This window comes from Pristis pectinata, chromosome 27 (genome assembly GCF_009764475.1).
Source record: "Pristis pectinata isolate sPriPec2 chromosome 27, sPriPec2.1.pri, whole genome shotgun sequence".
NCBI classification, from domain to species: Eukaryota; Metazoa; Chordata; class Chondrichthyes; order Rhinopristiformes; family Pristidae; genus Pristis; species Pristis pectinata.
The window spans coordinates 4,995,663-5,013,570 of NC_067431.1; the positions used below are offsets into that span (position 1 = coordinate 4,995,663).

The 17,908-nt window shown below is 40.7% G+C and overlaps 1 protein-coding gene across 1 annotated transcript in view; it reads right to left on the reverse strand.

The window, feature by feature from the left end:
• dcps (decapping enzyme, scavenger) overlaps positions 1-17,908 on the reverse strand; it is a 66,079-nt gene that overhangs the window by 42,671 nt on the left and 5,500 nt on the right. Inside the window, 1 exon segment of the mRNA XM_052039838.1 lies at positions 13,127-13,295. Within this exon segment, the coding sequence (XP_051895798.1) occupies positions 13,127-13,295 (169 nt within the window).

Consider the following 17,908-nt stretch of genomic DNA (forward strand, 5'->3'; position numbering starts at 1 on the left):
ATACATAAGACCAGGGAAGGCAAAAATAATAAAAGGCATACTAAATGCTCTGTATGCGAATGCACAAAACATAGTTTTGTGAAAGGGATATCAAGCTGCTACTTCAAAAAACTTCAATAAATTGGTCAAGCATATCGTATGGATAATGGGAAACCAGTATACGTACTGTATGTGCTTAGATTTCTAGTAAACATTTGATAAGATGCCACCTCAAAGGTTGTTGCAAAAACATAAAAGATCATGGTGAAGGACGCCACACCTTGGCAATGGATGTTTATAATTATTGCTAAGGGAATGAATACAAAAATAGGGAGGATACTCTTCAGTAATACAGGACATAGGTGAGACCACATCGAGAATACAGTGTACAGTACTGGTCTCTTTATTTACAGATATTAAGGCATTGGAAGCATGGGAGAACCCAGACCTGGGGAGGGAGGGTTGGGTCACTGTTTAGAAAGAAGAGGACATCCATTTAAGACAAAGATGAAGTAATTTTTTTCTCTTGGAAGATTGCAATTCTTTGGAACTCTCTTCCTCAAAGGGCGATAGAAGCAGAGTCTGAATATTTTTTTGGCTGAGGTCGATACATTCTTAATAAGGGGTGAAAGGTTGCTGTGGGAAGACAGGAATGCGGAGTCGAGGTTACAGTCAGATCAGCAATGATCTTACTAAATGGCGGAGAAGGCTTGAGGGGTCAAGTGGTGTACTCTAACACCTGATTCATATACTTGTGTTTGTTGACTATACACATTTTTCCAATATTAATATTTACTTTTAATATTCACTTTAACAGACACTGAGTGAAAATATTTTCCATTGTTAATAAATCATGATTAAAATTATGAACTAGGTACTTCTGCACCAATTTAATTTTAGTTACCTCCAATTTAAAATAGGAAAAAAAATTGAGACACCTTGACAAAGACAGCTTACAATCAAACTGATAAAAATGTGAGAATTAATTATTATCCAGGAAAACAACAACAATTGGAAGATCTAGTTAAAAGCCTGGTAGATAAGGCAGAATTATGATGAAAAGATTTATCACATTAAAAAATGCATTTAGAATTCATAATGATGCCTTATGGATTAGCAAGTTTGTTGAGTTTTACAGTAACATAGTTTTATAGAATATGGAAGTCCAAGGTTTAATACTCAGAAACTGCACAGTTAATTATTTCCCTCAGTTAAGGTTTCTGACCATTGTTTGTAAGGTCAGGTTTTGATATCCATCAATAACTGCTTTATTATACGCTGCAAGTTGTTGCAGCAAAGTATTCCCACAACAGCTGTTACATAAGGAGGTCCAGGATTCTATCTCGGTGATCATAATGTATCATGTATAAATGTCCAAGTCAGGATGTAGTGTGACTCGGAAGAGAATGTGCATGTTCCAAGTACTGAAGGTTGCAAATTTCAAAACAGCTGCCTGAGACAACATTGTGAGAATCTGAGTGCACACTGCAGATGCACAGCAACCAATGCACCCATGTGGTGGGAGTAAATGGTTATGATGATGAAGGGGTGCCAATAAAATAGGTAATTTTGTCCTGGATTTTTGTGTTACCCTTGTTCTGGTGAGGACAGACATTGCATCATGTTCCTGCCTTGCAAATGGCTTTGGGGTGTGGGGGGGGGGGGGGGTCACAAAAAAAAAGAACATTTACGATACAAGGAAAGCTATTCAGCCCTTCAAGTCCATGTTGCTTGGAAAACAGCAACCTGGTCTAATCTCACCTTCCAGCTCCCACCTGGAACACTGCAATTTATAGTTCATCAAATACAGGTCCTCCCCAGGTTATAAACGCCCAACTTACGTACAGCCAGTACATACGAATGAGCATTTGGCAGACCAACTACTGCAGGCGTCTTCTGCCACCTGGGAACTTGGTTCATGGCCGCATTTCCAACTTGCAAACTGTCCCTATTACTAACAGTTCACAGAACCCTGCCATAGCCTGGAGATGACCTGTACAGCACAGTGTCTCTGCAGATAGAGCAATTGCCTAACAGCTGCAGCAATTCTGGTTTGATCCTGACTTCCGGTGCTGTCTGTATGGAGAACTGGAATAGACTTGAGGGGCTGAATGGCCTTCTTTAAAGTAAATATGAAATACTACAGAAAAATTTTTTAGGTGGGATGGGAGTTTCTGCCTATTGCGACCTGTCAGGCAGCGAGTTGCAGACCCTTACCACCCTCTGGGTGAAAACAATTCCATTCTATTCTTTAAAATAATCACTTTAAAATCTACGCCACTTTTAACCCATATTTAAGGGAAAAGAGTCCTGCCAAATTCTTTCCATAATTTTATACACTATTAATGCTCCCCTCAGCCTCCTTTGTTCCAAAGAAATCAACCCTAACCTATCCAATCTTTCCACATATCAATATTTTCCATTCCTTATAACCTCGTAAATCTCACCCCAGTACAATCACATCTTCCCTGCAAAGTGGTGATCAGAATTGTAGAGTGCTCAAGCTGTGCTCTAGCATAAGCTCCCTATTCAAAATTCTTGGCCTCAACTAAGAAAGCAATGTTTGCCTATTTAACCACCTTATTGACCTGCCCTGCTACCTTTAAAGATCTATGGACATGAACTCAAAAATGCCTTTATTCTTGCATGTTACTCAGTATCCCACCATTTAAAGTATATCCCTTTGCCTTGTTGCACCCCCAAATTTATCAAACACTTCTCCAAATTAAATTCCACTTGCCACGTTTGTCAAACTGACCCGATCGTCTATATGCAGTTTACTCCCTTCACTGTCACCAACAGAGCCAATTTTTGTATCACCTGAAAATTGTACCAGTAAAGTTGCACTGAAAGTCTAAATCATTAATATATATTACAAAAAGCAACGAGCTGAGCATTGTGGAATTCTGCTGGCACAAAAACTCTTGTAACGAACTACCTTTTGCTTACTGCCACGAAGACTTTTGGATTAAATGTGCCACTGTCTCTTGGACCCTACTGGCTTTCACACTGACTGGTCTGCTATGCAGTACCACAACAAATGCATTGTCCTTATCGACCTTCCTTGCTAACTCCACAAAAAATGTCAATCATTAAACATAACTTTTTCTTAACAGATCCACAGTAATCTGTGTCTTTCTAAATGAATATCAGAATTGATTCCAAGAATTTGCTCACCACTCGTTAAACTAACCACCTGTTGTTACTCAGTTTATCCTTTCTCCCCTTTTAAATAATAGTACATCAGCATTCCTCCAATTACCTGGCACCAAACCTGTACCAATGACATAACATGAAAAAAATTCTGAGATCTGACAGCAAGATTTTAAAGAGTTATGAAAGAGACCTTAAAAGGTGATAATCTCTGGATTACTCTGCATGCCTTGAGGCAGTGAGTACAGAAATAGGTAGGACAGCACAAATAGATGACAATATATGCAAGAGAAAGAACTTTAGAATCCTAGTGCATTGGGCTGGTCAGACTCAACAGCTTTCTGGCAATGCCCTTTTGGGAAAATTCACTAGTGTTGTGCGAAGGTTTAGACTGGAGGAAAAAACAAACTATTGGAGGAACTCAGCGGGTCAGGTAACACCTGTGGAGGTAGAGGGATAGTCAATGCTTGGGTTGAGACCCTAAATCTGGTCCCGAAATGTCGACCAATCCTCTGCCTTCAGATGTTGCCTGACCCACTGAATACCTTCAGCAGTTTGTTTTTTCACTCCAGATTCCTGCATCTGCAGTCTTTTATGTCTCTGAAGATTTAAACTAAACTGGCAAGGGGAACAGCACATGAAAGTAGCACTGAAAAGAAAAGGGTGCAAAATGGATTTGTAGAGATAAAGAGCAGCAAGCAAGCTTTCACTAAGCTTTGCAGTTCTGATGGAGGATCTTTGAGCTGAAATGTTAACTGGTTTCTCCTTCCATAGATGTTGCTTGATAGGCTTAGTTCTTCCAGCATTTCTGTTTTTGTTTCAGATTCCAACATCTGCAGTTTTATTAATAGGACCAGACTAGGAGTACAGCAGGTTTAAGATGTGTTTGCATGCAGTGTAAACTTTTGAAGTTTATTAAACAAGGTTGGAGTGATGTAAGCACTATTACCCAAGTGCGAATAGAATTTGTTAATAATGGAAACCTGACTTAAAATAAAGCACAGGAATGGATTCTAAATATTTTGAGAAAGAAGGTGCACAGGGAAAGATAGGAAAAGAGGGGGAAAAGGCAGTATTGATTAAACCCTGGAATGATCAAAGATAGAGTCTCTTTGGAGTTGAAAAATAATGTACTACTGATCTACAGACTGCCAAATAGTAATAAGAACATTGAGCAAATTTGAAGAAGAATTATAGAGCTGTGCAAAAATCATAGCGTGGTAATCCAAATATACAATGAAAATAGCATAATCAGGCAAAGAGCAGAGGAGTTTCTGAAGTGGCGTTGGCAACAGGGATGCAACACATCATCGTGCAATGACGTCTGCAATGACAGAAACACCTGTCTATGCCCTTTACCATAGAGTACCTATAACAAAGACACTGCTTGGAGTTACCTGTACAATGAGATTCTTGGCTCCAACAGCCACAACCATCAAACTTCCTTTGTGAACAATTTCTGTGGAGAGTCTTCTCCTTGATTTTCCTTGCATTTAGTTTTAGTTGGTCTCCTTGATACCACACACTTTCGAATGTTGCCTTGATGTCAAAGGGCAGTCCTTCTAAACTCACCTATGGAGTTTTATCCTTCCGTTCATGGTTCCTGACCTTATCGTAAGCTTGTCTTATTTAAGTCCCCAAGTTCTCCTGACAGCATCCAAAGTAATCAATGGGTAACCACCAGATATTCGCACAGTTGATGACACATTCCATCAGAGTACATTGATGGAATGCTAGTTGGTCAATTGGCTGATTTGGATTTGTCTTGCGCTTTGTGGATGGTGGAAGTATTAGATCTTATTCATGCTCCCTACTAATATCTACAGATGTGTTCTACTGAAGAATGGAAATCAACAGAAGACAGGATCATGATCAATGTTTCTACTCCCAGTGAGGAATGAGTAGTTTGTTGGGGTAGCAGGGAGTAGATGGTACTGTGGAACACAGAGAAGATTAGCAGGGAAAGAAAGACACAGGGAGAGATTACTACATTTAGCTGAACAGTAGAACATTTACAAATAAAGAGGGATTAAAGAAGTAAGGGAAAGTTTTGTTTTGCTTATAGTACAAGCACCAGAGCAATGAGAAAAGAATTTTCCGCATTGGCTCAAAGAGAAATGTTACTATAATTAATTGTTTGATGAACAGTGGCCTTGCAGTACAAAGGATGTGCATTTATTTAAGAACTTGCTGGCATTCCAAAGTATTTTATAGCCTTTAAAATACTGTCCTGTTGCAATGTCGATAACATGGCAGCTTTAAGCACAGCAAGTTCCCACAAAGATAGATGTAGCAGTAGCTGAATCATTTGTTTTAGTGATGCTAGTTGAGGGATAAGTATTTCAACAAGACACTGAATACTTCCCCAACCCTACTTCAAATAGTGCCATGGAAACTTGCACGATCCTGAGAGGAAAGAAAGCCATTGGTTAAAAGATGATTGTACCACAGATGGCATGTCTAACAGTCCCTCAGTAATGGACTGAAGTACCAACCTAGGTATTTGTGCTCTATGAGGAACAAGTTATTGGTTAAGCGTGCTACCAATTAAATTATTGCTGACCTTTTTATTAAAACTTCGAACAAGAGGAAATGTTAGAAGCATAAAAAAGAGGAAGGTTGCAATTTCGTGGTCATCCAATTCCATGTTATTTGTCTTCTGTAAGGAAGGTTTGCAGATTAAACTGCAACTGGAAATTTACATACACCAATAAATTGCAAGTTTACATACAGTGATAAAGTGATGTTCTTTGAGTAACAGCCTGCTTATTACTGTCAACAGCTCTAAAACTCACAGACAAATATGTGAAGGTAAACAAGTTTGAAAAGAGCTCTCCATGAACCCTTTTGACTAAAGGTCTAAAGGCTTTTGTGAAGTCAAAAAAAAGACCAAGTGCAACAGAGTAACGTGGCTTCCTACATTCCTCTTGGTGTTGGTGTGCATTGAAGATGATTGTACCTTTGAGAGGTAATCTCAACTGCACAATTTGAGAGCAACTCTTCAACCATGGGGAAGTACTGGTGGAAGAGAAGAAAGACCTTTGCCATGATTTTCCCTGTGGCAGACAGCAGGGAGATCCCTCTGTAGCTATCACAATTGGATTTGTCCCCTTCCTTAGAGATGGTCACAAGTATGGCAGCTGTAAGGTTCCCTGGCAGCTCCTCCTCTTCCAGATGTGGGAGATGAGGCTGAGTGTGTCTGAAATTCTCTGCCAAGTTATAGAATTTCAGCAGAGGTACCATCCTTGTTGACATCTGGCCACTTCTACTTCTTGTAGGTCTGGGATGTTGAAGTGACTAGATTAGATGGTTTGGTGTGAGATGTAATCAAGGATAGAGTTGTTGTTGGGGAGTTCTTCAAAATGTTCTTTCTAGCAGGTACTAACTGCCTCACTGTCTTCAATAAACTCTCCTCCTTTCTTGGCTCTCAGCAAGGATAAGGATAAGGGTACCTTTATTAGTCACATGTACATCGAAACACACAGTGAAATGCATCTTTGCATAGAGTGTTCTGGGGGCAGCCCGCAAGTGTCGCCACTCTTCCGGCGCCAACATAGCATGCCCACAACTTCCTAACCCGTACGTCTTTGGAATGTGGGAGGAAACCGGAGCACCCGGTGGGCTTTGGTGCCTGGGCCATGCATGATCTTTACAGCATTGAAAAATTTGCACACCATAATTATCAATCACTTTCTGCAGCTTCTGTGCTCTTTCCACCTGCCATCTCTTCTTTACATCACAGGATTTCTGTTGATCTCAGCCCTCAGGTGTCCCTGCAACTGTTTCTTTCTTCCTGAGGCACGGGTGAGTTCTTTTTTTAGCTTTCATATATTTTCTCACTACAAAGGAGGAGGCCATTTAGTCTATTGAGTCCATGGCAGCTCAGAGCAATCACATCATTGCCCCCTCCTCTTACTTCCCTGCAAACTATTTTTTCCACACAGGCCTTCAGTTCTCCTCCTCCCTCCCTTTTCCCCCACCTGCCCCAACCCTACACTAGCAGTAATTTATGTAAGTAACTTACCAACCAGCAAGATGTGGGAGCACACTAGAGCATCTGGGGAAACCCATGCAGTTACAAAGAAAATGTGCAAGTTCCATCTAGCCCTACTCCTTCCATGCCAATCATGCCTTTCTACAGGCTTGAATCCTTCCCCATCACTGGCACAGAAGTTATCTTGGAGACCAGTTTGTTTCTAGGATGCCTGATGTTGATAATGAGGAAGGCCAATTTAGACTGAATATTGTTCCATCGAAACTAAAAGACCAAAATATCCTGGAGAACCTTGAAACGAAGTTGGACCATTTACAAGTTTCACAAAAACAACAGATGAGAGAATTAATTTTAAAATTTAAAAATCTGTTCCCAGATGTTCCGAACAGAACATCGATAATTACTCAAGATGTTGATGTTGGGGATGCAAAACCAATCAAACAACACCCATATCAAATCAATGTAGAAAAAAGTAAACTTGTTGACCAGGAGATTAACTATATGTTGGAAAATGATATTATTAGACGTTCCGCTTCAAACTGGAGTTCGCCCTGTGTTATTGTGCCTAAACCTGATGGAACTGTTAGATTTTGCACAGATTAGAGGAAAGTGAATGCTGTAACGAAGTCAGATACTTACCCTATTCCTAGGGTGGATGATTGCATAGACAGAGTGGGAAAGGCTGAATTTCTTACAAAGATTGACCTATTAAAAGGGTACTGGTGTGTTCCATTAACAGATAGAGGAAGGGAAATTTCTGCCTTTGTAACCCCTTCTGGATTGTATGAATATAATGTTTTGCCATTTGGAATGAAAAATGCTCCGACAACATTTCTAAGAATGATTAATTCAGTGGTTCATGGGTTAAAACATACAGATGCCTACATTGACGACTTAGTGACAGGGAATGATACATGGGAGGATCCCATCTCTGTGTTAGAAAGGTTGTTTGAAAGACTTTCCGAAGCTAATCTTACAGTTAACTTGGCTAAAAGTGAATTTGGCCATGCCACTGTGAAGTATCTTGGTTATGTTGTAGATCAAGGCAAGTTAGCTCCTGTTCAGGCAAAAGTTCAAGCAATATCTGAGTTCCCTGTTCCCACAGGTACGAGGACTGTTAAAAGATTTTTGGGAATGGTTGGATATTATCGAAAATTTTGTAAAAATTTTGCTGATGTTGTTCTTCCCCTAACTAATCTTCTGAAGAAGGGAGTAAAGTTTGTTTGGACAGATCCTTGTCAAGAAGCATTTGAGAAGCTGAAAGCCATTTTATGCCACCATCCTGTGCTCAAATCACCTGACATTGAAAAGCCATTTTCATTAGCAGTAGATGCCAGTGATGAAGTTGCAGGAGCTGTGTTGTTGCAGAAGGGTGACCTTGATGATAGTGACCATCCTGTAGCTTACTTTTCAAAGAAATTTAATGGGCATCAAAAGAATTATTCCACCATAGAGGAAGAGTTACTGTCGCTTGTTTTAGCCTTGCAACATTTCAGTGCATATGTTTGTGTATACAGATCATAACCCATTGGCGTTTCTGAGCCGAGTCAAAAACAAGAACAGAAGGCTGTTAAACTGGAGTTTAGTTTTGCAAGAGTTTGATCTGACGATAACTCACATTAAAGGCAAAGATAATGTGATTGCTGATTGTCTTTCCCGATGTTAAATCCTGATGTTTGCCGGCAAGTTTTTCTGAAGATTGGCCTCCTTGGCCTCATCCATAGTTTCCATAATGATTATTTTATACTGGATCCATGTTAGAGTGAGTTGGAGGGTGACAAGAAACTCAGGGAATTTGTCATGGGATGACTAGCTCATTTTTGATAACTCTCTTCTAGTTTTCCCTTCCAGAAGAAGGTGTCCTTTGAGCATGCCTTCTCTTGTCCATTGTGCCTCACTCAAGGATGTGATGTCAATGTCAGAGCAACCAAGTTCCTAGGTAATGATTAGCTGGGTGACATTCAGGTCAGCATTGTTGAGCTCAGGTCCCGAACTTCAAATTGAAGAGTGGAGATCGCCCATGGATGACTTCTTTTGGCACAGGATGGCTGTTGTAGACAAGGCACTGCCCAGGGTTAATACAGAAAAGTGTTGGTCCAGTCTCAAAGTGACCCATGACATCTGGAGACCAGGCTCCAGTGTGTGGATATAGTGCAAGAACAGAGGAAGTAGAAGCAGTGGACCACTTAGCCACACAATTCAGTAAGATCTTGGCCGATCTTTAACCTAGCACCATTACTGCAGCAACCCAAATCATTGGATTCCTTAATATCAAAAAATGAAATTTTGTCTTAAACCTACATAGCACCCAAGACTACACAGCCTCTGTGGGTGAAGAAATTTCTTCTAAACTCTGCACGGAATTACTATCCATCCTCTTATTTCAAGACTATAAGCCTTCGGTCATGATATCCCTGACAGGGAACATATCAGCCCTGCATTTCCCCTGTCAACACACAGAAGAATTTTGAACATTTCAATAAGATTAACACTGATTCTCCTAAACTCAAGAAATTGTAGGCCCAGTCTGCTTAACCTCTCTTCATACACTGTCTGTGTGGCGTTTGCATGCTCTCTCTGTGACATTTCTGGGTGTTCTGGTTTCCTTCTACATCTCAACGATGTGCTGGTAAGTTAATTGATGACTGTAATTTATCCATTAGTGTAGGTTGGTGGCAAAAGGAATTACAGAGGAATTGATGGGCATGTGAGAGAGAATAAGTGGTTGGGTTATGAGACATTAAGCTGCAGGGGCTAGAAGGAAATAAGACCGGGGAAAATGGGACTACTCTGCTGGGCACTGGCATGGATCAAATGGGCAGAATGGCCTACTTCTACGTCATAATAAGTATGCAGGTAAGTGAGCAGACGTGTAGTCAATGTTCTAGATGCTCTCTCACATGGTCTTGTACAACTGAAACAGGATATCTCTATCTTGTACTCAAAACCTCTTGAAATAAAGGCCGACATACCATTTGCCATTCTAATTGTTTGTGGACCTGTATTTAACTTAGTGATTCAGGTGCAAGTGTACCTAGGTTCTCCTGAACACCAACATATTTTAATTTCTCATTGCTTAAAAACTACTTTGCTTTTCTATTTTTTCTTAAGTGGATAATCTCATATTTTTCATTTTCTATTCCACCTGCCACATCTTTGTCCATTCACTCTGCCTGTCCATATTTCCCTGAAGCCTCTCAAGAACACAAGAAAATAGGAGCAAGAGGCCACAAGGCCACCTCACCTCATCGTTCAATATGATCACTGCTGATCTACGCTGGCCTCAGCTCCTCCACCTTGAATATTTCTAATAATCTGGACTCCACCACCCTCTAGGGAAGAGAATTCCAGAGATTCATTACCCACAGAGAAGAAATTTCTTGGCACCTCAGTTATAAAAGAGGTACCTTGTATCGCTCCACATCCTTTCCATAGTCAAATTCCGCTTCATTTACAAACTTGGATACAATAGATGGAAATCAAATACTGACCACCCTAGTAATAAACCCTGTAACATGCCGTTCATCACATTTTCCCAATTTGAAAATGATATTTTCATTCCTACTCTGTTAGCTAATCCTCAATCCACGCTAGTATATTACCCTGCAAAACTGTCTTCTAATTGCATTTAATGATTTTGTGTTGCCCTTTATCAAGGACCTTCTCATGGCTCAAGTACACTACATCAACTTGTTCATCCTTACATATTCTGGTCAATTTCAAACTCAAAGAAATTTCAAGTGATTTAGTGAACATGATTTCCCTTTCATGAATCCATGTTGATCCTGTTCCCACACAAGTGGACTTGGGCACAGTTAATCTTGTTAGCTGCTTTCTCTTCACACCCACCTTCATCCAACTTTTCCTGAACCCATCTCACCACCAGGCCTCCCATTCCGCCCAGTCAGCACTCCTTCACAGCACCCACCTCCCTCTCCTCCTGGCCACCCTCCCTCAGACTCATGCATCTATCCTTACTCCCTCTGCCCTCCCTGTTGCACCCTGCACTCGGCTCCCTCCTTCTTTTCCTGCTCCAAGCATTCCTCCCCTCTCTTTTCTCTGGCTCACTGCTCACTCCACTCTACACCCTTTTCACTCCTTTAAATTTTCCCATGCATTCCTCCTCCTACCTCCCCAACAAACCTCACAACCTTCTCCCTTCATCTTCAGCCTCACAAAATCTAAAGTAAAACATCTGTTGTCCACAGTTGACCAAAATCTTTGACTAGATTAAGCTGACTGAAACCACAGGTAACTGCCCAATGCTAGCTAAATGAACCCCCTTCCCTCACCCTCCAATCCTAGCTACAGCACCACCTGACGTCTGCAGTCTGGCAGTGATCTCCTGGCCTTTCTGCAGCTTTGGAAAGTCTGAAGCTGTCCACCAATGCTGCCCCAAAGGCTGTTAATGAGCAGCCTCCTGAACTGGCAAGGGCAGCTTTTTAAATCCTGATCCACCCCTTACCAGTCAGATTAGGAGAGATGCATCCTACCTCCAGGGGACAATTCATGCGCCAACATGACTGGAAGTCTGCACATTGTACACACATTACTGGTCCCTAAAAATCAGTGCTCTGGTTTCAGAATGGCAGGCCCTGTGATTGTATAGAACCGTAACTGTATATTTACAAGAAATACTTAATTATAGGCAGGAAGCAAAGTTCATTTCCCCAGAACTACTTATTTTTACAGACCAAAGGAATTGCTTTAGCTTTTCATAAAGCTGATTCTTTCCTTGCCAATGAGGTGACAGATGTTCCATTATCTGGCACTTCCTGCATTGAAATTAATGCAAAACTGTAGCCACTGGACAGTATGCAATGTTGACAGTACATGCCTGAGTGCCACCTGGTGGCTGTCATGTTTGGATCCTCTGTCACTTACATGCAGGCAAAGGAAAACGCAGCAACATGGCACTGAAAGTGATGGTTCAGCCTATCGTTCTGTGCTGACTGACAGAGCCATCTAATTAATCACATGCTCCTGTATTTGCTCCAAAGTCCTCCATTATCTCTCCACTTCAAGAACTTAACCAATCCACTCTTGAAAGTTATTAAATCTACTTCTAGCATATTTTCAGCCAGTGAATTCCAACTCATCACAACCATGTAAAGAAAAATTCTTCATGTTACCCACCTTTGGCAGCTATTTATTTTACTCCTGTGCTCTCAAGTTATTAACCCCCTTGCAATGGAAACAGTTTCTTCTTCTTTACTCTACCAAAATCCTGAACACCTAGCAGATCTTTGATCTGCTACTACTCCAAGGAAAACCCCTATTTTAATATCTCTGCATCATTCCTTTACACTTCTGCACTCTCCAAGGTCTTGTAGTCCTTCCTATGGTGTTAGATGCCATTTTCCAGCTCCAGCCTAATGTTTTATAAACATTTTATCATGTTTTATAATGTTTGGTACATCTTAGAAAGTTTTCTGTTCTATACCTCCTTACTATATCAGGATCCCATATTGCTTTGAACTTCTGCCATCTTCATACACACTTGTCTTCACACTTTTCTTTCCTTATTCTTCCTACCAAAAATAATTACTTCACAATTCTTCTGTTAAGTTTCAGCTGCCATGAGTACGGCTTCATTCATCTAGATCTCCCTGAAGTGCATCTTTGGGGAAGCTGCATCTTGTGATTTCAAACCAATCACTGTTTGTCAGCATCAATGCATTCAATGGAAGCAGTTTGAAGGCTAGCTATTGCTTATATCAATGATTCCTATATTAACTCTATACCCTCTTTACTCCCTAATGGTTTTAAACTGATTTCTTAGTATTGGCAGTATATAATGGGAAATGAAGTATAATTACTATATACCAGCATATTAACATTTCACATTCTGATACAGGAGTTAGGACGTCTTGAAGCGCTGTAAGTTGCACACACAAGAACCACATGTGGCTCAGAGCAACGGTACTGCTGCTGTAAAATAACTACGATTGCTGACTAATTTCATGCAGAAAGCATGGCTGGACTGCACTTGTACCGTACCATTGAAGGCTGGAAGCGGATGAAGATGGTGTGTGCTGTAGATGTCATTCTTCATCTGAAGATGAAGATCGGCATTCTTGTTGAGCAGCTGTGGCAGAGTATTCTCCCGGAAAGGTGTCTTCTCTAGAATGATCACTGCATCTCGAACATCGCCACCGTCTTCTCCAACCTGCCGCAGGAAAGAAGCTGGTTAACAAACTGATAGAATCCTCTGCCAAAAGCAGAACTTGCAGTGAAATTTGTTTACCCAGATGAATACAATCTAATAACGGAGCAATGTGAACCTTTTGGCAAACAACAACAACAACAAAACCAGTTTCCATTTGTATTCTACTTTAAACACAGCAAGACTCCTCAAGACGTTTCACATGAGCATTATCAAACAAAATTTGTGATACTGGGGCAAATAACCAAAAGCTTGGTTAAAGAGTTCAGTTTTAGGGGGCATTTTGAGACAAAAAGGCCCAGGGGCACAGACATTTAGAGAAGAAATTCCAAGAGATTAGGAGCTTTGGCAGCTGAAAGCCTAGCTGCCAAAGGTGAAGCAAATGCATTTGGGAACAAGCAAGAGTTCAAATTAGATGAGCATATTTACACTGAAGAGAGATAGGGATGGGGGAACATCACAGAAATAGCAAGAAAGACCATGGAGGGCTTTGAAGGCAAGGAGGAGGATTTAAAAGAGGCACTGCGTAACTCGGAACCAATACGTCAACAGGTCATCATAACAGATTTTACAGCAGCAAATGAGTTATCTGGCATTTTTCCTAACCCTATCACCATAATCTTCTATTCCTTTCCTGTTAACCAGCTTCTCCTTAAATGCAACTATCCTTTTTAGTTGACGTACCTTATTGGAATGTATTTCACATTCTAAATATGCTCTGGATAAACAGATTTCTCCTGAATTCCCAACTGTTTATACTTTTTCGTGGTCTCCCTCCCTCACAAGTGAAAACACTTTCTCCACTTCAGCCTTTTCAATCCGCTTCATAACTTCAAAGACAAATGCCAGGGCGATCAGGTTTTCTTTTCCAGATAAAAAGCTCCAGTTCAGTGCAATACCTGGCAGCCAGTTTAAAACTACAGCAGTCAAGACTTAACATAGTTAACTATGCATCAATAAAACAGTTAATCCGGTCATTCTTTTAAAAAACTGGATATTCAGTTAGCAGATATTTACTTAACAAATCTTCACAGCAACTAATAACTTGTTGCTCAATGAAGGTTTCAGTCACCATAACAAAGGGCTGGGAACACAATGGGAGACGACCTTTCAAAGGCCTGTGAAAACAAATAACGCTTGTTTTTTTTGAGATGGTTAATGAGGAGGCGTCTGTGAAATGAACAAGCTACTTAAAATGAAATAAAAGGGTCTCAACCACCTACAATCATCCATCTGGCAACAAAGGCCACTGGATGAATGACTTGCAAGTTTCAGCTTGTCAAATCAAATGTGCTTGCTTTTGATTCACTGTATTCTTACTGGGAGGACACAGACAAGCTTCTGAAGTCTTACCAACTGGTACCCACCACAAAAATTAAAGATTTACAGTGCCTCCTGCTAGATTAATTCTCATTTAATGAAAGGCTCTTTAAGAACCTAACTCCTCCATTAACTAGGGGAGACCGGCATATGCAGGATTTATTTGTGATCAAGTTGACCATCACATTACCCTGCATTACACTAGCATCTCCCCATTCTAACTCACTTGCGGAACTGCGACATAAGACCCTGCTCCGCACCCACCCCTGGCCCCTGCCCAAGACCCCCTAAACAACCGACCCTGAACCTATTATTGATGTTTCAGACCCCACTGCTGCCTGGAACCTTGCTCTCTCCTTAAATTGGACAAACCACCATGACTTTTTCCAGGCTTCAGTGTTTCGCAACGACATGTCCACAAACCAATGCTGGCCCAAACCTGCATCTTGACTGGCATTACCTTGAAAAGTATATAATACAGGGTTTTTTAAAAAAGAGAAACTATGACAGGCTTTCTGAACAGAGCAAAATTTCACAAAATACCAAACAGCCTACATTTCAATTTACAAATCCCAAACAGTTTACATTCTGATCCACTGCATCCCCTGTTTGGGTCTTTCATTAAAAGTACCACTGTGCCATAGGAACACGAGTACACATGCAGCAAGAGCAAAGGTCAGGTGCATGTTGGGAACAGGAGCCAAATGTGTGGCCAGAGCCAGGGATTGGAAATGTGTAGCTTGAGTGATATGAGATGTGCAGATGGAAAAGTGGGTAGGTAAATTGGAAATAGCAGGCAAGATCACAGCTTCTAAAAAGCTTAAAGTCTAAAAAAGAGTCAGTTCCAATTGTTTTAACACATTCTGATCTTTTGCATCAATAGCTACTGATGACAGCAAAGACATCAATCTCACTCTCCAAATCAAAATAACATCATCCCATCTAAAATCAAATCTCCAAAAATTCAAAGAGTACTTCCTCTCTGACTCCGATTCAGAGAAAGGAAAGCCATGGGTCTGTGACTCATTTTCATCAGCAGGCGTGAGATCTTGCTATGCCAATATTAGAGGACAATTTGGTGGAATGGTCAAACCTGACTTGACCTGCTTTCTGAATAAAAAAAATACTGACTATGCAGAACTCAGCGAACTTGCAGTCAAAACCTTACTGCATCCCAATCTATTTACCTTTCTGAAAATGGATGTTCAACAATGACTGCAACTAAAACCAAGTACCGAAACAGTTTGAACGTTGGAAAACTGCTTCCATGATCCTTGACCAGCATTCCTCCCTGGATCAAAAATCTTACATTGACATGCAACACAGAAACCTTTTTAGGATATAGTGACGAAATCATTTTTGGTTATTAAATGTAGAATAATACTGAGAGAGCTTAATCTTGTTATTATGCCTTTAATTACATTTTTTTGATAATGCAGTGTTATCTGCAACTTTGGGAATGAATGGAATATGAAAAGGATGCATTCTTCCCAATGCTACCCAAAGTAAACTCACATTTTAAAGAAGAAACTACGATGCTCACATCATGTCAAAGGTTTCTTCTAAAATGTTACATTTACACAGAAAAAAATTAAATAAGCTGAATTTCAGATTATTCAACTTAATTATGTCCCAGTGTGTGCAATCTCATTTAATTTCAAGCTTTTATGCACAAATCTACCAATGCCAAAGAGAAAAATGTGGCTGGGACCGTAAATGAGCTCCGTGTCAGTTTAGGGAGGTAGCCAGCTAGTCCCTAACATCAAAAAGCTCGATAACACTGCCCCAGGCCACTCCAATAGCATCTCCTAAACCTGCAAGCTCTACCACTAAAAAGGACAAGGAGTTCAGGCTCATGGGAATACCACCACCGGCGTGATCCCCTACACGTCACATACTATCCTGACTTAGAAATATGTCACTGTTCAGTGAACACTGTATGTCAATAGTGCAACTCCCTCCTCAACAGCACCATGTGGCTATCTTCACTGGAGGGTTCAAGAGAGGGAAATCATCTCTAGGACATGCAGAGATGGCCCGGTAAACAATGAAAATTGGACCTGCTAGCAGCACCCAGATTCTGAAAAAAGAATAAATAAAAGAAATTCCTATTTGCTCGATCTAGATCCTTTGTAAATTTTATGCAACTCTATTAATTTTCGCCCAATTCTCTCCTTTTCCAAAGAAACTGGTGCCTATCTTTTCCATCTTTCCTCATAGCTGAATTCCAGTCTGGCAGCATGATCATGCGTCTCCTCTACACCCTTCTCAGACCTACCACATGTTTCATGTAATGTGGTGACCAGAAATGTATGCGGGACTCAAGACATGCCCTTAGGGCTGCACCTCCAGTAGACCCTCTTCCCCCCCACCTCCCCCCCCACCCCACCAGTACTCAGAACATAACACCAGTTAGAGAGCAAGATGCCCTCAGGTGTCTCCAGAAACATAAGCCTGCTCTTTCTCATCTGTTCAGAAGTCACCAGCTCTCTTGCTAGGTACACTCTGAAGCTGGGAAGTGGCCATCTCCTGAACTGTGCTGCCCATGAAATTCATGGACCACAATTACATCAGCTGTTGTACAATGTAGATCTCGAGTTCCTCCAGCTGATGACACCTCCTACACCATTGCTTGTCTGGGACACAGGAAGTGGCCTGAGTTCCCACGTGGCACAGATGTGCAGACCAAAGTTCTGAGATGTCATGCCCATATTTATCAGATGAACTCATTTAGCAAGTAAGCAAAAGGACATAACATTCTATAACAAGTATACATAGCTATAATCTACATGTTTTTAATTTCCCGGCTCTTTGTTAAACCAAATGTTAATACAAAATCTTTCTCCAGAGCTTTGTTTAAACTCACAGGGCCTCTTCCCTCCTGTGCTCCTCTTCTGACCTGCTGGAAGCCGCTGCTTATGGGAATTACTTAATGAGTTGCAAATGCTCATTAAGCAGAACACCTGCACAGATCTAATTTTTTAAAAATCACACTAGTAAACAGAAAAAAAAATGCACTTACTAAAATGTTTCCAATATTTCAAAATGCTCATTAGTCATAGACAAATAATAAAAGAATATCATTGCAGAAAAGTACAGGAACACCCATTTACAATATTTCCCAGGCTGGCTGAATATTACAGTATTATATGGCTTCCTTAAGAACTTTATGAGCAAAAACCTCATGAATGCTTCATACTCCAGATTTCTCTGCCAGTGCTAATTAACTGTTCTCTGCCAAGGTGATAGCTTAAAGTGCTTGAAGATTTGGCAGGACGAGGGGCAGTGGGGGTGGA